The 19979-nt window shown below is 45.5% G+C and overlaps 1 protein-coding gene across 3 annotated transcripts in view; it reads right to left on the bottom strand.

The window, feature by feature from the left end:
* Positions 1-19979, bottom strand: part of TLK2 (tousled like kinase 2) — a 42736-nt gene that overhangs the window by 5803 nt on the left and 16954 nt on the right. For 2 of the 3 annotated variants that reach the window (XM_017833333.1, XM_017833334.1), the window contains 12 exons: positions 19487-19654; positions 18855-18950; positions 15952-16044; positions 14635-14745; positions 13112-13248; positions 11278-11430; positions 7331-7397; positions 5411-5508; positions 5029-5110; positions 3242-3333; positions 1761-1850; positions 1131-1300 (listed from right to left, as the gene is read on the bottom strand). In XM_017833333.1, coding sequence (XP_017688822.1) covers positions 1131-1300; positions 1761-1850; positions 3242-3333; positions 5029-5110; positions 5411-5508; positions 7331-7397; positions 11278-11430; positions 13112-13248; positions 14635-14745; positions 15952-16044; positions 18855-18950; positions 19487-19654 — 1357 coding nt within the window. The remainder of the gene's footprint in view (positions 1-1130; positions 1301-1760; positions 1851-3241; positions 3334-5028; positions 5111-5410; positions 5509-7330; positions 7398-11277; positions 11431-13111; positions 13249-14634; positions 14746-15951; positions 16045-18854; positions 18951-19486; positions 19655-19979) is intronic. The other variant, XM_017833335.1, reaches the window with a different exon arrangement.

Genomic DNA, 19979 nt, shown 5'->3' with positions numbered 1-19979 from the left:
GATTAAGGAGAGAAGTGCACACACAGTTCTGACTCATCCTGCCCAGAAGTTCTGACTTGCCTTGGCCTCTCAACAAGCCAGAAACTCTCCTCCTTGGCAGCGCTCCCCAGTGACTTTCTAAGCTCAAAAAGGACAATTACTGCTTAGGCAAGAGTCTTTCACAAATCCATCAAGGATCAAGGAGTCAGATCATCAGTGTTCTTCTCCAAGCCTACAATAAAGCAGCAGAAGTGTGCGTGGTGGCAGTGGATGAATCACAGCTTTGCACAGCTGCAGGCACAGCTCAGACACCCGGGAAGAGGCGGGGAGGGAGCGGGGTCAGGAGAACCAGTGCAACAGCACCACCTCCTGTACACATTCCTCGGGCTGAGGCAACAAACCACATCACTCAGCAGTTACACAATGCTGATGAAGTGCCACCAGGACAGGGAGACGAGCCAGGGATAACTGCCCAAAGAGATGGATGAATTTACTGGACTAGCAAAAAAGTCGTGTCACCAACACGCACCACTCCAAACAGAGCATTTCCATTTCCCTCCCGTGATTCTGCCCAGTGGTAAAGGAAAATCTGCAACAAATATTTGGGGAGGATCTTCTCCCTGGCAGATGTAACTGAGTGAATTCTAAGGCAGACCTGAGCAGTCTCACTGTGCGTCCTCAGCTTTGGGAGCTGCCCCACGATACAAAAACCTGAATATTTCCATATCAACTCCTGCCATCAAAATTTTCAGCCAGATGATTCCAGAAAGAAGAAGCCAGAAGAATGGGAACATGAAGCACACTAGTAATTGTGGGAACCTTTATGAAGCAATAACAGAAGCTCTCAACAGCAGAATACAAGCAGGACATTAAGAAAACAAACACAGACACTTGGTGGTTCAAGGGCTCGTTCTGAACAAGGAAGCTCCTTTTTCTGGAATGTTACACTTCCTTGTTTTATGTTGCAATTCTGGGAGACAATACCCTTTCCACAGCATGTCCTATGCATTTGGGTTTTTTTTTTTCTTGTTGCCAGCTAGTTTTCCCAGACAGCCCTGTCTCCATTTGCTGTCTGACCAAAGGAAGCTCCCCCACGTTACCTGCAACCCATTACCTTTTGTTACCTCCTTAGGCACCTCAGCACAGCATACCTGGTTTAAGGTCATAGTGTATGATGGGAGGTTTGATTTCATTTAAGTATTTTAAAGCATTCACAATCTGCATGATAATGGATCGTGCCTCTTTCTCTGACATGAGCTTGTGCTGCTTCAGGTAGAAGTCCAGATCATTCCCCTCACAGTATTCTAACACTGTACAAAACCTGCAAGCAAAACAGCAGTTGTTGTAATTAAGGCACCTGAGAGAAACCAGAACACTTGGTTATTGCTTGTCTGTAACTCACCAATTTGGTCAATATATTAAATTAAGAGTCTGCCAGCCTATTAATTCTTTTCTAAAAATAAGCTCCCAGGAGCACAGGCCTCGATGCTCAACAGTACAAAGGTCAGAGATCCCCCATTAAAGACCCAGAGGGTAAAAGCTGTATGAGCTGGGGTGTTTGCTCAGGCCAAAGAATAGGATTTACCAGTAAAGCACCACATCTGACATAACACAACAGGCTGGTTTGGGGGCTGGAGTCTCTAGAAAACCAGTGTATGTTGAAAGTACACCTCAGATATCTCTAACATTGGTGGGGGCATTCTCTGGAGCTTTCTGGGAAGTTTTAAATACTCTGTCTGTAGTGAAGAGGCCAAAGCAAGGGCAAGGACAACACGACTCACGAGTCAGTATCCAGCGAGAAGTAGTCGTAGAGTTTAACTATTCGAGGGTGATCCAGTTCTTTGTGGATTCTGTACTCTCTACACGCATGTCTGAAAGCAGCAAAGTCTGAGCATTAGTCATACAAGTGACTTAATTCTTAGTTCTGCAGATAGTGAACCCAGACACACCCCCCAGCATCAGCTTCAGTGGAACTCATCAGGCTGCTCAGCCTCGGAAAAGGCAGGGGAAGGAGGAGCTGCACACAACAGCTCTTGGGAACCACAGAACCCCAGTGCAGCTCCAGGGCTGGCAGTGCTACAAAATAACTCATCTTGATTAATGGGACTGCTTGCCAAAATAGAATAACCTCATAAATCCTTAAGGGGTCCAAGATGGCTGAATGCAAAAATCAGCAAGTTCTAGAAAAATTCCATGATGCTCAACAGCCCAACTTCCAGGCTTCAAATTCAGCTTAGTTTGTCACCAGTGACTTGTTAGGGATTTAAGATCACAGCTTTGTCTGGGAAGCTCTAAGGAGAAAGGCTTGGCTGCCACTCTGGAGAGCTTATCTAACCCATGGCATTAGGGAGCAAGAGCTACCAACAGCAAAAGCCTTCCAGTAAAGAATTTCTTCCTAATAACCCATCTAAACCTTCTCTCCTCCAGTGGGAGGCCATTCCCCCTTGTCCTTCACTCCAGGCCCTGTAAATAGTCTCTCTCCATCTGTCTTGTAGCCCCTTCAGGCACTGGAAGGGGGTCACTCTGGAGCCTTCTCTGCAGGCTGAACAGTCCCAACTCTGAGCCTTTCCTCCCAGCAGAGCTGCTCCATCCCTCAAACCATCGCTCCAACAGCTCCATGTCCTTCCTGTGCTGGGACCCCAGGGCTGGAGGCAGCTCTGAGAGAGGCAGAATTCTCTCCTTGATTTGCTGCCCACACTGTTTTGGTTGCCCAGAGAAGCTGTGGCTGCCCCTGGATCCCTGGAAGTGTCCAAGGCCAGGTTGGATGGGGCTTGAAGCAACCTGGGCTGGTGGAAGGTGTCCCTGCCCATGGCAGGGAGTGGAATGAGATGGTCTTTAAGGCCCCTGCCAACCCTAATCATTCCATGATTCTACATCCTCACCATCTGTGAAAGGATCCATCATTCTGGGAAGCAAAGGGAAGGGGGAGGCTTTCAGGGAGAACCATGGAGGTGCGTACCTGGAAGATGGGCAGGAACAACTGTGTCCCACAAAACAGCTTCAACATTTCAGAGAGGAGAAGCCACTTTAACACTTCCCTCACAGAGCACTGGTGCTTTGAAACCTGGTGCCAGAGGGCCGATACAAAACTCTGTGTGTGTTTGTGGGCACATTTAAAACATTTCTAATCTGACCATAACTTCTGCAAGCAGCTACTGGGCTTTTGAAATGTGGCAAACACAGGAAAAAATTGGCAGACACTGGATAACCGAATGCAGGAGGAGTTTGGAACCATGGCTGGCTGCTTTACAGCCCCACTTACTTGTGATAGTTTTCTTTCTTCTCGTCTCTCCAGTTTTTATTTAACTGGTGTATTTTCACAGCTACGTATCTCTGTTCTGTTAAATCAAATGCCTGCAGAGAGAAGAGCTGAGAATCAGTGGGAATCCCAGCTTCAAGTTAACACTGCAAAAGCAGACAAGCTCTAACAACCCAATATCCCCACCCAGGAAATCAGCATTACAACATAGTGAGGGAAAAGCAAACCCACATTTTGAGGTAATTAGTTTCACTAATGAAACCAAGCAACTCTGAAAACAATTGAATATTCTGGGCTTTGATCTGACCTTCCCCATGGAATCTAACTCATGCTGCATTTATTCTGACATTTTACCACCAGAGCTACAAAGGGACCAGAAAGGCCAAATTAGCAAAATATAGACAGTTATTATATTGGGAAAGACCCTGCCATTATCCCCTCAAGTCCCCAACTCATTTTCTACACATGGTTAAAAAAAAAAACAAACAACAAACCCCAAAATACAGAGGATTTTTCAATACTTTGTTTCACACTGGTAGCTCAGCTCTCCAACTTGGAGCATAATGTTTCAGCATATTTAGAAGCTGGAGAATTTAATGACAGAACTGTGTGATTTTGTGCTGCATTTTCCCCTCCACTTTTTTTACTATTTCAACAGTCCTTAAAGAATGGGCCTCTGGAATTGTGCTCTTGGAAAAAAGCAGAAATCTTTTACCCTGTCTGAGAGCAGCAACAGCTAATAATTCACAGGACAGGGCAAAATGCTATTGTAAGCAAACAAGGATACTCTGTGTTCATCTCAAAAGTTGACTACTTAATTCCTAATGCTTAATGGATTGGCCAAGACCCTGGAGAAGAAGGGCCAAGCATGTCTTTGTTTTAATAACAGAGTTACAACTCTTAAGAGCAGTCAGGTATGAAGCATTCATACCCTCCTGCTTTCATCTGTGGTGCCAAAACTTTCTGCTTAGTCAGCAAAGCCTCCAAAGAACAGCTCAGAGAACTTACACTCAGCTCACACTCCCTTCTTCCCCCCCGAGCAGTCTGGTACCTTAGTTTAGGTACCTATTGCTGCCCTCCATCAAAATAATAAAGCACTGTGAAGTTTCCAATATTTGCATTGGCATAATTATTTTCATCCCAGCCAAATTCAACATGAATTCAAGACTACTGAGAGCAGATGGGGAGTACTGAGGACTGGAATGGCTCTAAGCACAACAGTCAAAGAGCAAGCACTTAAAGTATCACAGGTCTTGGCTGTCAGGAGTGCTGACACACAAGGAATCCTCAGTTCTAAGGAAGTCCCAAAACTACACACACACACACACCCAGTCTGCTACTTCAGAGTGTAAAATGAAGGCACAAGAAACAAAGCCTTCTACCCCCAGGAAATGCAGGCTTTGCTCTTATTACTGCAGCTATTTTCTCTTCTTTGCAGAGATGTTCAGACTTGCTGTGCCATCTCAGGAAGGCTGAGCCACTGCAGATGTTTGTGTGCAGCACCTGGAGAAACGAGTGCTTTGCTTCTCTGTCCTGACAAAACTTGAAGACTTGGTGCCACATTTTCTTGACACGTGTTTGCAGGAAATTTGGCCTTCTGAGGACAAGGGCAGCACTCAAAAATCTCAACTCTGCTGCCTAATGCAAGCCAGATGCACCAGGAGCTTTGTCCTCCCTTCTTCCCGCCACAACCAGGCACAGAATTGAGAAAACAAGTGGAGAAATTCTGCTTCCTACAGTATTTCCCCTGCACATTCAGATTCCCCCACAGATTGCCATTTCAAATTTACCTTATATACTTCACTGAAGCCACCTCTACCCAGAAGATGTAGCAACAAATATCTATCATTTAGCGTTGGATGATCTTTAAATCTGGTGAGAAAGACATGGTTTGAGAACACTGACAGAGATAAATCACAGCTACTGCACAGCTGAGAAAAAAACATTCTTACTCTCAGACAGAAAACTATTAATGACTGACAGATTTGATACTATTTTATCACTCTGCACTGATGAAAGACTATATAATGGTACCTTGATGTACTTGGAAGCCCTCAAGTTATATCACTGTGCCACCCCCCAGCCAAGTGACTGTTGAGTTGTAACATCAAATTAAAAAAGACTGTCAAGAGAGCAAATAAAAATTTGAGCTTAAGAGCTTGAAGTTCTTACTGTGAATTATCTTCATTGTGTATCCTTTTCAATTCCCTGATGTGTAGATTCCTAACCCTCTCTAGCCGTTCCAGCTCCGCCTGGATCTCTGCTTCTTCCTGCTCAAGGGAAAACCAAAAGGGAAACACGACACTGGGTGAGATACTGCAGGCAGCACTTGGAAACACAAATGTAATTCCACTTCCCAAGAGGTTACTGCCAAAAAAACTTGTCTGGGAGATCAGAGAGATGGTCAGAGTCAGTTAAGAGTCAGGTGGAAGGTGACGGGAATGAAAACTGACTGGGCAGTTCTGTTCACACCTACACAGACAGGAGCTCACATCTCTTTACACCTCCTTATTTTTCACATTGTAACATTTTCTGTAATTAAGAAGCCTTGTTCTCTGATCCTGCTCCTTCCCTAAGCAGCTGTTTTTGTAGGAATTTCAGTTCTGCTGGGGCAAGAGAAAGATGACAGCGCTCAGAAGTAAGGGCAGGGATGTCATGATGCCACGTGGGGATGGGGCAGTATCCAGACAGGATTGGAAATGTGAGAGAACAACATTGTGTCCCTATTAGTAGTGGCAGTGCCAGAACAGGTCAGAACGTTCCTCAGTGCCATGGGGAAGTTCTGACAACTGTTTATCCAGTGGGAAGCTCAGGTGCCCTCAAACACGACAGGAGAATTGCCACCCCTGTGGCCAGGGCTGCAAACCTGAAGGAAAACGTGTCCCTTGAGCAGAATGGTTTGGGTGTGTGACTCAAGGGACATCGTTACCCATCGGTCTTGTGACTCTGCTCCTTCCCTTTCCAACTTGTTCTATTTTTAGACATAAAGAATGAGCCAGTTTCCAAAAGTGGAGAAGGATAAGCTCAGCTTCAGACAATGCCACGATCCCAGCACATTACTTCATGTGCCATTAAGGTCCATTTCCCAATGGATTCCTCCATTCCAGGGTGGCAGTGCCACATGCCAGCGGAGATGGACCTGCAGTCAATCCCCTGGAGCCATGTGGAAGCTGTGGAGCCCTGCCCAGATCCCTTCTCTTTGTTCACAGGTCAATAAAGCACAATGGGCACAGTGCCAGCAGATTCCATGTGTGCAGTAACTTTCCCTTCCACTGAAAATACCAAGGAGTACAGAGGCATTAATGAGGCTTTGAATGCAACCTGTGTGTCAAGGTTACAGGAAAAAAAAATAAATGTAGAGCTCAGGCACCACCTGAGAAAAGAAGGGGCACATTTGTCCACTTCCTCTTTGTTTCCTTTGGAAAAGAAAACTCCTTGGCCTTAGCAGAGATCACACCTAACCAGGAAATGGCAGAAGACATCTATCTTTTTTCCTTCAGAATTTCATCTGTTGCAGTGTCCCAGAAAACTTATTTATAGGTCACTGCAATCACTTTCAAGGTAACCAACAGCTTATCTAAATATAACCTCAGCTGCAGGTACAGTTCCTACTGAAGCCAAGGTATTTGAGAACAAATGGGCATTGCAGCTGCCTAAACAGGACTGGTTTGCAACAGCCCAGGAGATTTTATTGGACTGATAATGCTGGTTACTCAATATTGCAAAGAATTGGAAAAGCTGCATTTTGTTGTTGTGTTCTCCTGATTTTCTTCCCTTGGTCCATTCCTTCCTGTTCCCCCACGCTGGACACGTTCAGAGCCCAGCCCCAGGCAGGTCACAGTGACAGATGTATCAAAAGAGTGGAACTCTCTGCATGAAATCCTAACTGTAAGGACACAGAAATCTATTTATTGAAGCAAAGAACACCTTTCCTGAATGCCACTGCCCTGGAAAAAAATTATTACAAAATCCTGGCTGTCCCTTTCAAGCAACAAAAACATCTCATCAAACAAAGAGTGGTGACCTCTACAGAGAAATGCTCTTGTTCACAGAACACTGCATCAAAAAGCCTTTGCTGCAGTCAGTTCTTACCTTTTTAAGATGACCTAGTCTGAGTTTGAAGATTTCTTCCTGTTCATGATACTCTGCTAATGTTAACCTGCACAAAGGAGAAAGATCCAACACGTTAGGGTTCAACAAAGTGAACACACATCACCAGTGGGAGTGACAAATACCCAGAGGACATCAACAGCCAGCACAAAATTTTGTAGATAAACTCTGCAATCCATATTTTTTTAATACTCAATCTACAGGAGAACTAAAGCTTAAAATCTCAACACATTAATTTCAAATCCAAGTCCCCAGCAACACCTGTCTAGGCTAGGGACTGACTTTTAACAAAGATGGCTAAACCAGAATTTAAATATGGCACACTGAAGCACAAGTATTCCACAGCCTATTTTTCCATGTAAAGTTTCATTTACTGACTCATTTTTCAAAGTTTCCTTTGTAATAAAAGCTGGATAATTCAATCCAGCTACTCCCTCTGGGACCAGCAGCACACCTGGCCACAGAGCCACTGCAAACAGGGCAATGACCTGGGATTCAGAGCTTTTTCCTGTTGCAGGTCCTGCCAGGTGGCTTCCAGGGAAATCCTGGGAAATTTACTGTATCTTGGACCTCACATGTAGTTGGGAGAAGCAATGGGATAAGAAGAATAATCCCCATTTTATGGATGGTAAATGATGTGCAAAATTTCCACCCCAGATGGTTGGTCAAGAAAGTTTTATGCTTTCAACATCTTTTATGCAAAGGGCTTGGAGCAACCTGGGCTAGTGGAAGGTGTCCCTGCCCATGGCAGGGGGTGGCACTGGATGAGCTTTAAGGTCCCTTTCAGCCCAACCCATTCCATGATTCTATTCTGTAGCCCATGTAGGACAGAGGCAAAGCTCAGCCTTACACTGAACTAGTGACAGACCCCATCACTTGTGAAGTTCAGTGCCATGCTGAGCTCTTCAAGGTTAGAAAGTGAACCAGTACATTAATTGTCTCATTACTACCAACAAGGAGTTTGGTAAAAGCATCACATGGGCTATGGGCTATGAAGCCCATATCAACTGCATCTATTTATTCTGTAAACAAGATCTGCATGTGACAGTGTATAAATATCTTTTTTTGAACCTAAACTGAGTTCAGAGGATATCCCAGGAGGGTTCCTGCAATAGCAGTTGTGCTCTGCACAGTACTTCACACAAAGCTCCACGAGGTCTCTCATCAATGCCACAACTAATTTCAAGAGGGGACCAAGTTCTTCCTCTGTGCAGGCTGGGGGACCTTGAGAGGAGAGAATATTCAGCTGATCAACCATCTTGAAATGCCCCAACTTCCCTCCTCTGTTGATGATGCAGAGGGTCCACATAGTTGAAAGCATGTGGAAAAGCATCGTTAGCTGATAAATTTAATGCAAAACTCACGAGCCAAGTTCCCTTTGAAGGAATCTCGACCATAAGGAGCTGCTTATTACAAATTAAAGATATGTATAAAACAGCCAGTACCATAAATGTTCACATGTTGTCCCATTTCTTATAAAAGTGTGCTGAGGGCCAAGGAGTTGGATTTGATGATTCTTGTGGGTCCCTTCCAACTGAGGATATTCTGTGATTCTAATTCACACACCACACCCTCCCCCTGACAGCCTGGATTTTAATCAGATTCAGCCAATCTAAAAAGACCATCCCAAAAGTTTAGGTCTTTCTGTGATCCTTTGCTTGCTGTTGCTGTACAAGGGAATAAAAAGACAATTGAATAAACCAGCAACAGGCTTTGCACATATTCTTGTGCCCAAATGCTAAACAGCACCAGTCTCCTCATTAAGGCAGAGATGTAATTAGTACCACCAGATGTAACGAGCACCACCAGGCCAACACTGCCCAAAATAGCTGCCTGTTAGAGCAACCATTACAAAAATCACGGGGGTCTGAGACAAACACTGCCCTATTTCACACAAACATGCTGAAAATACACCACCTCTAGTAGAGCTTTAGGCTGCCCAAGCTGCCCTAATGAATGTCAGACAAGCCCAGCAGATTATTCTTCCTGAATGAAAATCCTTTTCTCATTCACAGCCAGAAACTCATTTTGGGACAGCACATGTTTAAATTTGCATCCCGGGACCTTCCTCTCCTTTTTAAGACACAGCAACAGCCACGAACCAAAGAGGAGCCAGAAATCAAAAAGGAATTTGGCTGTCTGCTTCTCATTCAACTTTTAGGAATATTTATATTTAAACTGCCCAAAAGTCAGCCTCTGTCTAAGAGTTACACAGAAAAAGCCTCCCTCCAAAAGTCAGAAAATGTTATTTCTGATACACAATGGTCCAACAAATGCACTCACAGGGTAATTAATGATTAAGCAAGTAGTCAGTCAGTCCAGTTGCTACAGCTGACTTGCAAAAACGATGTTTTCAGAAGCTACAACTCTCCACAAGAACCACATCCATACCCTGGCAAGCAGTTTTTATCAAGCACACCACAAGAAGCTCTTCTAAGCCACAAGTATAAAACCCTAAAATGATAAAACCCCAAAGTGAAGAATGATAAACCAGCAAGAACCAGAGAAAAAGACCTGGTAGCACAAAAGGCTTCCCAGCAGAGTCTGGCAAAGCTGGGTGAGGTCACAACCTCAGCACAGGCAGAAGTTTACTCAGTATCACAGACACGACCATTCCCATCAAGACCTGACCTGCCACATCTCCAGAATAATCCACACCACAGGTGCACCAGTCTGCTGGGGAAAAACATCCCCACAAACGTGGGGAAAGCTCATCCCACCCCTCAGAAGTCAAAGTTTACCACAGTGAACAGCAACACTTCAAAATATCCCTGCACTGCCATTCCACTGGCTGCTCCCACCTCAGCCTGAGAGTTTTATTTAGTTCTTTTCGAGCTCACTTGGCCAGAATGAGGGGTAAATGGCTCCAATCAAGTTATTTCTTTGCCCTCCAATACAACCCACCTCATCTGCAGGCACCTGGATGCCATCTGGGGGCACTGCCCTGGTTGCTGAGGGCACCCTGAACACGAGGATTCACCCAGTGCCATCTCTGCTGTGACTGCACAAGGCAGTGGGAGCTGTTGCTTCACGTGCCCTTTTAAAGATCCAGGCCAAGAATTCAAAGGGCTTCAGGCACTTGGAGGTCAAATCAAGCCCAGGAGGATTTAATAGTGCAAAATGAAAAGTGTCACTGAGAGCTATGGTATTGCCCACAGCAAGGAAATGGGGTCTGTAAAGGGGACTGATAGAATGCAGGGGTAAGTCTCTGACTAATGTATTTCCAACTCATAAAAACTTCCAAAAAATAATGGTTTCAATTTCTTGTGAGACCCAGCTTTACTCTCTAAGAATATAAAGACTCTTGGAACATCAGTAACTTCAAAAGAGGTAGGGGAAAAAAAGTCTGTAAGAAGAAAGAGTAGCACTTCCACTACCTTTCCACTTCCCCAACTCAGGTATGTGTGAAAGACTGCTCTGGGGACACAGGCCAGTGCTCAGTGCTCTGTCTCTACAGAGAGCACCTGATTTCTTCAGCATCCCAAATTCATTGTTTGAAAATTCCAACTCACAATTCTCCCCAGAAAGTCCATAGAAATCAAGGCTTTTCAAGGTGTATAAATTTGTTTTCCTTACAAAAAGTGCACCACGTGTCCTACCCTGATACTGATATCAATTGTGAACTTGCAACACTTCAGTCAGACCCCACTTTCCAAATACTGAAAAAGTTACTGCATTCAAAAGAAATAAAGTTAAGCTCATATACAAAGTCTGGAGTCAGCAATGATCCTTGTTTTACTCCAGTGAAAACTATTCAGAACTGCAGCCAGATGTTGCTGAGTGCCAGGCTAATTCCACAATACTCATTTGTGCATGGAGCGAAGCCTGGAGGCAAGGGCAAGATTCCATTTCCCAGGAGATACTCCATGCTCTCCAACCAAAGCCTGTGGCTTTGCAGTGCCCCCAAGAAGGCCCTGGATGGAACCTACGTTTCATTTTCTGCCCCGTTGGTCTTGTTCTTGCGCTGCTTCTGCTCGTTGCTGGCAGGGGGGGTCTGTCCCATGGCCGGGGGCTTCCTCTTTGCCAACATTTTTCGTTGCCTTTCTATTTCTTCCCGCTGGGAATTTATCCTTTCCTGTTGCCTGGAAAGCAGAGAGCAGAAAAAAAACAAACCAAAAAACAAGCATGAAGGGTGTGCACTTGGTTGTCTTCAGCATCTGCTCTCCCCAGATCGGAGCGAGGAATCCCAAACGGGTTGGACCCGGGAGATTAGAAACGAAATATTTTCGCACAGAAAAAGGGGGATGTGCCAAACGTGATGAGTCAGATTTTTAAAAGGTATTTTTACATAAAAGGGGATTCTTCTCCTGGCTCACAGCAACCCTGCAGTGAGAGTGAAAGGTTTTATTCATGCAGAGGATATCCAAAACCAAGGAGTCGCTACCCTCACGGAAACCCAGGATCCATGGTAAGTCACTAACTTTCCACATACTTTTTCCTAGAAGGCTCTGTTCTAAATCTCAAGATTTTCCTGTTAAAACTGTTCCTGAAGGCTGGTACTGCCTGACAAAGTATCTTTATACTTCAAAGGTACAGTTAAACTACCCTAAGTTCTGTAAAATATAACCAACACCATTCCCGATTTCACTAAGAAACAGCCTCTCCTCCGAGATAAAAAGACTATCTGGAAACATTTTGAAGTGATAAAAGCACTCTTGAAATTCAAGTCTAAATGACTTAAGCATTTACATACTTAATTCCCTTTTAAGAAGACACTGCAGGTAAGTATTCCAAAAGTATTTCCTCCATGTCTTACAGCACAAACTAAGCAAGAATTATAAAGTCCTTAATCTGTACCTAACAAGAGCTGCACCTCCCTATCAGACTACAGAGAAGAGATGTGATTTTAAAGGATCACACACAGCTCTCTCTAATGCAATTAATTTGCCAAGTCCTACTTAAAGGTCTAGGCCAGGTGGGAATTGACTGGATATTTCCATTAACATCCTGCATAAAAGGGTCTCTGATCTTCATTTCCAGGTTTCTGCAGCCCCTTTGATCACTGTTACCAGAAGGCAGAAAAAGTTAAATAGTATGGATTTTCTCTTTTAAGCTTCTCTACTTTCTACTTTCAAGGAAAAAAAAAAAAAGCAAGCTAATTAGCCTTCCCTGACTAATGTATGCAAGTATGCAAATCAAACTGATTGACTCATAATATATGTGAGATTTTGGTCCACCCTAAGCACAGCAGTCACAGAATCAACGAGGTTGGAAAAGACCTCTGAGATCATCCAGTCCAACCTTTGACCCACAACATCACCTTGTCACCCAGGGCATGGCACTGATGCCACATCCAGTCTCTTCTTAAACACCTCCAGGGATGGTGACTCCACCACCTCCCATTCCAATGCCAATCACTCTCTCTGTAAAGACCTTCTTCCCAGTGTCCAACCTAAACCTTCCCTGGTGCAGCTTAAGACTGTGCCCTCTTGTCCTGCTGCTGGTTCCTGGGAGAAGAGACTGACCCCCACCTGGCTACACCCTCCTGTCAGGGAGTTGTAGAGAGTGGGTGCACTGAGGATTCCCAACAGGGCTTTCCAACCCACTCCAACCATTTCAGTCCAGTTCAAGTCTCTGGAGCTTTCAGTGGAAACGTATTTCCCCCTTCAGGGTGAAATCGTTCCCCATTGTCAGCAGCTCCTGTCTGATCCTTCCATGCATCACTCACACCATTCTCACACTGACATGGCAAGGCATCACACACAACTGCTTGCTTTTGACATTTCTGCCTGTCAAGTTAAAGAAAGTCCTGTTTGTCCTCACTTGATGAGGTTCTGGAAGGCGTAGCCGTCTGTCCACTGCTCGGTGAAGGACGCGCCGTGCCGCACCGTGGTGAAGTGCCCCAGCCTCAGCCTGTCCTGCATGCTCTTATCCCTGCAGGCCATCTTCTCCTGCTTGGACTGCAAACAAAACCCAGCACATGTGAAAATACAAGCCATAAATTAGCAGCTAAAGAGCTGTGCCCTGTTCTAAATCACCACCAGTTCTTAGCGCTTTCTATTGTTTCGGTTCTGCTTATCTGAAATGCAGCTGATCATCGAGCAGGTTACTGCTGGTGCTTCACAGGGGTTTGACAAGTATTTGTTCACCTCCTTCCTGGTATTTCAGCCTCACTTTTCCCTCCTGATTACTCCCTGGGCAGCTCACCCATGCTAGGATCAGTTGAAATCAGTCTGGCAGCAGGATTAAAGCTGCCCCTTTGTGCCAGTAGCTTAGCTAGACCACAGGCCTGGCTCTGATCAGGCCCTTATTGACTCAGTCAGGTGATGGAGAAAGAAAATACACCTTGGATCACTTAAGAGTATGATACAGTGATCAGCCAGCTCAGTCCTAGACTTGTACCATGCCCAGACATGACACAACCTCAGTTAGGTCACCAACATGCATAAACACTGGTGGTGGTGTCTGTCACAGAGGGTTTTGGTGGTTTCTGTACAGAGTGTTTCTGGGAAGTGAGAACAAATTTCCAAGGCCTGAGACAAGAACAGCAAAGTTTCAGCGAGACAGGATTAAAGATGAGCCTGGGAAGCTCCCCACTGGAGCCCCAAGTACCTCTCTGAAAGCCAGGCCTACTTAACACCTCGCCCAGAGTCACAAATCCTCCCAGAGAGGGGAGTCTCAGTCAGCCAAGAACAATCAGCTCTGTGACAAAAGCAACTCAAACAGACTGCACGTACCAGCCAGCACCCGGGTGGTTTTGCCCATCCAGTGCCCACAAACAATAGGTGTAATTGGCCAACAGGTGAAAGAGCAATCAAACCCCCCCACTGTTTAGCCATCAGGAAAGCTGGAAACCTTTCAACACTGAGCAGGCTGGACACTGGTAAACAGCAGCCTGGCACTGGCCCCAGTGTCTTTAATGTGTTGTTTTCAGTGTTACACAAAGCAACGATCTCCAGCTTCGCCCCGTGGAAGAAGGGAAGGTCTAAATCACCTGCCCATGTCCCAGAGCAGATCTGCAGTCCCACTGCACAAGGGGACACTGCTCTGGCACTGCCAGGGCTGCACAGGGTTGCTTTTAAAGTGCATGAGTCTCCAAATCAAGCAATGCCTGCTGCATTTAGAGCTCTATTGCACTCAAGCAAGAGATCACTGCGACTGTGAAAGGTAACCAAATCCCAACATTCTGAAACATTTTGGTCTTTGGATTATGTTCTTATTTGCAGAGAAATAATTCAAGGCAGAATTCCAGTTGTCTTTTATCACTACAGCGAGAGGAGGAGGTTTTTACTGTTCAGATGTTTCCAAGGATGTGAAGTGTGCCTGCAGAGATGTCCCCTGCTCACCTTTTCTATAAGAAGCTTCTTGCTCATCGTTACACATCGATTCAACCGCTCCTTGTACTTCTCCAGCATCTTCTGCTGCTCATCAATCTGCCTCCTCAAATCACAGTTGGACTAAAAGTGAACAGAGAACAAAGCCTGTGACTTTAAACCACTGAGAAGAGCCAAACCAAGCATCACCTAGGCAGAAGTTTCTCCAGTTAGCTCTAGGGAGCAGATTAAAGTCAGCAAACCAGCAGGATAAGGAAAAAAGGAACAGGTTCCTCTTGGCAAAACATCCAAGACAAACTTAAATTTTTAACTCACTCACATCTGAACACCCCTCTAGAACAGGTAAGTTCTATCATCCTGCTTTACAGGTAAGGAACTAAGGTACAAACAGACCAACACAAGGAAAGGGATTTTTTAAAAAAATTTTTTTAAACATTTAAGACCTTGCCCCAGCTACCAAGTCTCAAAATAGCTTAGTCATTCCTGGACTATCCTTCCTCTTTAGCCACAATACTGGCAGAGGAAAAGGATGGGGGAACTCCCTTTGCACTTTCAGTGAAATTCTTGTTTAAATCACTATCCATGAGCCCCTCTACACAGACTGCTGCCAGCAGCAGCTGCTGTGTAACAGCACAGAGCACAGTTGGATCTGCAGCCATTTGCATCGAGAGAAACTTAAATTTGACCATCTCCCTTCCAACCAATTGTCTGGCTTCTGATAAACAGTAAATGGTAAAAATAATAATAATAATGATTTTAAAAAATAAAATCTATTTCCTGCTTCACAGATTATTTTCTTTCAGATGCTGAGACCAGACACACACACAGAGCCTTCCCTCTACTCCCTTTAATGTGCTTTCTACTGCTTTTTGACACTTCACAAGAGCTGCCTCTCCAGCTGATGAAAGGCACATCAATTAGAACTTCTCCATTAAGACAAGATCCTTGATTCAAAGGTATTTATCTTTTACTGAAGAATACCAATGGGTTAAGAGTTTTACTCTTTTGGTTTGACCAAAAGATGTTCTCCTCATCTCTCCACACATCACTGACTCTCATTTCAGAACACAACTCCCCAGGTACTGAGAGGCTGCTGCACATGCTGCTGAACAAAAGCCACAGTCACTGCTTGTGGATTCAAGCAGGCCCAAACACAGTGTCTACACAAGCCAGACAATTATCCTGCACTTGGATTTGTTTTACCTTGCAAGTGTGTTGGTTCTACAGCTGGTGTACAAAATCCTGCTCTGCAGCCTGGCTGGCACAAGCATTCCAGGTAACTTTAAATAGCAGCTTTTTTAGAAGAGTTGTCCCACTTTAAATACTTACTCTTAATAAGTCATCTATCCTCCCCTCCTTCTTCTCCAAGTCAGAGTTCTTACTGTTTTCTAGTGCAGATATTTTTTCCATTGTGAGGTCGGACTGTAGGGAAAAATCACCATAAACCACGTTTAAGACAAACAGGGAATGTTTCAGACAGTCTGCACATAACATCCCAGTGGAACCCCCTCTGGTCTGAACAGCTGGGTCTAAGAAGGACTGATTCCCTGTATCCTTGCAGTCAGGGGAAGAATTTTCTCCATTATTCACTTTGTTTTTGCATGGGGGGCTCCTCCAGCACAGCCAGCACAGAGCTGCTCTGGAGGACACAAACTGGGAACTCTGCACAGGCTACAATATCCTGTGTCCTGCAAATTTTAGCTTTACAGTTGAGCTCTGCCCACTCCTTGGTGGTCTCTGTGCAGGAGAGCTTGTATAGGGAAAAGGCCTAAGAGAAACCCCACCAAATCCCAGCCCTCAGGTGGAATATGACGTTTATGAGATCTCTGATGGGCACAGACAACCACCTGCAGACAGAGACAGCACCTGTGGGTTCTAAAGTGGTCTTGACAGAAAACACAAGTCTTCATTTTAAAACACAGATGGACAGCAGGAATATTGAGCACAAGCTTTTGTTTCTGACAAATTGTTGTATTAGTGCCCACTGGGGACAGGAGCTTTACAGTTCTCGAGCGAAACCTATTTGGAAAGTTTTATGGGGTGCAGCACATCTCAAATACCTTCACCAGTGAAATGAGACTTAAACCCAGCAACAGAAGACATACACTATATTCTTTTAGTGTTCCAAACTCAGCACTCTGATGAAAGGGTGGGGAAGGAAAGGGGAAGGAGTTGGTATGTACATGAACACAGCATCTAAAATAGCCAAGTGAACACAGAGGAAACTCTCTCCCTGACTGCCCACACACATTTCACACTTATGGCTAGCAGGCACCTATCCTGGTTCTGAGAAGAGTCAGCAGAGACTTAACCTGTGGAATTGTTACATAACTGTTCTCCAAATTCCAGGCTTGCCTGGAAGCTCACACCATGGAGCAAGAGACAAACTTGGCTGCCTGTTGCCTCTCTACACATGCCCAGTAGGGGAAAGCTCAAACAGAACACCTGCCAGCACTGCCCATCGAGCAAGATGGGCCTAAATCCCAAAAGACAAAGAGGAGGCCTGGGAAGGTCACCTCACCCCTGCCCTAACTTGGTTTATGCTTCCTGCCTGCAGGAGGCACGTGTGACAAAAGCTTTTGTCAGGGAGGGCAGCAGGCAGGGGGTGTGTGGAGAACCTGGGCTGCAGCTGGAGGCCAAGCAGCAGAAAGGTTCTTTGGTAGCTGTTATTTCGTTCTGCCAAGGGCACAGACACGCTTGCCCTGGGGCAGATGAAGGCTGTTTGAGCATCCACACTCTTCCATGTGACTCCATCCCAACCCACATGGCCACATCCCAACCCACAGGGAATCACATCCTGCTCCTGTCACTGCCACCAGGGATTCAAGCTGGGAATCACTGAAGATTATCTTTTTTTTCCCCCTCTCAAAATTCTATCAACTCCAAACAGGTTTGGAAGGGAAAACCCACGAATGTGTACATGTCCTCATCGTGCAGCCAAGCATCCTCCTGGATTCTTTCCCATAAGTGTATCCTACATCCAGACCTCTGGAGAATATAATGAAGTTGGACAGCTGCAAAAAGCTTGCTCAGAAAATGTCTTGCAAAGAAGATGGACCTTGTGGGCATGTTAAGCAGAGGAGAGAGTAAAAACATCTAGTTGAATAAAATAGATGTTAATGGAATAAAACCCACTATTTGAAGCGTGGGTGTTGGGACAGCAAAGATTGAAAGGTTTCTCTGGCAGGTTCCTGAGTTATGGCATCGTTCTCACACAAGAATTCCCCAGGGAAAACAGCAGCAAACATGGATCTTCCCAGACCAGCCTTTTAACAACACAGACAACAAATGTGACCCTAGTGACACAACAGAGCTTAGGCCTGAGCAAGTGAGTACTCCCAGAGGTGGAATTGCTGTCCTTGGTGCACAAAGAACTTGTACCACCTGCTGGGGGAATGGAGACCGGACCTTCCCCGGCAACCAAATCATCTCTGACACAGACCAGTGTGAGGAAATGATTGCTTAAAAACTGCTCAAGGGAAGGGTCAGACACAGAGAGATCAGAGATGAAAATCCAAAGAAGATTAAAAGCAGGCTTGGAGAAGAAATAAGCCAGGTGCATCGCAGATAAAGCTGAACATCCTGGTAAGCAACAGAAGAAGATGACACAGATAAAAGAATCTTAATGTAAAAGGCACCAAAAAGACACCAGTACAGTCAGAAGAGCTACTCCTCTTCCTGACTCCAGGTCAGTGAAGTTGCTGGGAAGCACTGTCAGGAACACATCATGTTCCACCTTGACAGGACAAACTATTCCAGGGGTGAATTCTGCAGAGGCCAAAGATCTTCCAGCCAGACTGTGGCTATTTGTACTGTAAGCCATGCAGATGCACCCAGGACCCTGAACAGAGGCACTCCCAACCACCACTCAGGTCTCCTTCACACCTTCACTTCCAGAGAGAACATTGAGGATAGCACAGAGCTGACACAGACAGGGCTGAGATGCTCCTCTCCCAAGCACAGTCACACACAGCTGAAGAACTGCCCACAGCATTGACACAGAAAAGCCTCAGCAGTAGATTGGACAAACTCCAGCAGCAGCAACTGAAAACATCCTTTACAAGATGAGGAACAAAGTTCAGAGTGATTTACTTCACTCAGTAGGTACAGACTGAGTTGGGAATACTGGCTCTTCCACTGGAAACATCACGTCCACTACCAGTGGCACGGCAGACAAACTGCATCAAGCTTCAACCTCACACCCAAGAGCTGTATCATCTAGTGAGCTATACCTGTGACTGTTTGTGCTGGATGGAAATCTGTTTTTGGGAAGTGCAGGAATGCTCAGTGTTCCCTGATCCGGTAGAAGATGGGCTGCCTTGCTGGGCCTGTAAAAGAAAGTTGTGCATCGTTATATGTCCCTCAGCACGACCACAGAGCCCGTGCACACACACAGGGCTGCAGCCTGGCCTGCACCACACTCTCATGTTCAGGTTTAAGAAGGCTCTAGAGATTCAGTTCAGTAAAACAAGAGTGTCAGTTTGCTTCAAGAAGCCTGGCCCAACCTGCTGAAGACAAAGCTTTTAAAAGCCTGATATAATTCATGTCAGCTGAGATTAAGCGAGGCCAAACCAAACATTTCTCACAGCAAGACTATACTTCATTCTTTTGCTTTTGTGCATCTATCAGATTAACCTCTCAGATGGTATCATTCTGATCTAAGATTTTTTGAGTTGTTAACTAGAAACTCACACTTCTATTAAACGAGCAGAGCCTGGCACCTACAACTCTTCACAAGGAAGATGAACTTACCAGAAGACGACAGACTGGGTCAGCAAAACCCAGGCTGCAGAACAGCTCTGAACTCCCCATCCCTCAACTAGACATCCCTTTAAGGACTCCGAATCTCTTGGGAGCTGCTCACCGAGACAAAAGTAAAGCAGAGGCCACCTCCCCTCTGTGCCAGCTGCTCATTCTCAAGCCGCTGCTTCGCCAGCATCACCGACATCAGCGTGGGCAGCGCTGAGTGCTCCTCCTGCGGCTCCTTGGCTGCGCTGCCGTCTGCCCCGTACAGCGGCTGCTCCACCCGCCGCTGCAACACAGGCACAAAACACACAGTCAACCACTTTTGGGGCTTTGGAGGGGGGAGGGGGGGTTGTTTTAAATTGAAAAAGGAAAAAAAAAAAAAAGCAGTTCCTTCTGACTCTCGCCAAAAACTGTTGTCAGCGAAGCAGCAGCTCAGGAATGAGCAGGCGGCGTGGTGAGGATGTGATAACCCCGGTCCTGCGGGGATTGCTCCGAGGGCAGACAGCAAAGGGGAAACGGAGGGAACAATTAAAAACCAACCCCACCAACCTAACAAAAGAACACACAGGGCAGAATTCCTCGTCGCTGAACAAAACCCCCTTCCCTCGCAA

The sequence above is a fragment of the Lepidothrix coronata genome, unplaced genomic scaffold (genome assembly GCF_001604755.1).
Source record: "Lepidothrix coronata isolate B3197 unplaced genomic scaffold, Lepidothrix_coronata-1.0 Scaffold213, whole genome shotgun sequence".
Classification (NCBI taxonomy): domain Eukaryota; kingdom Metazoa; phylum Chordata; class Aves; order Passeriformes; family Pipridae; genus Lepidothrix; species Lepidothrix coronata.
This window is presented reverse-complemented; position numbering and strand designations above follow the sequence as displayed.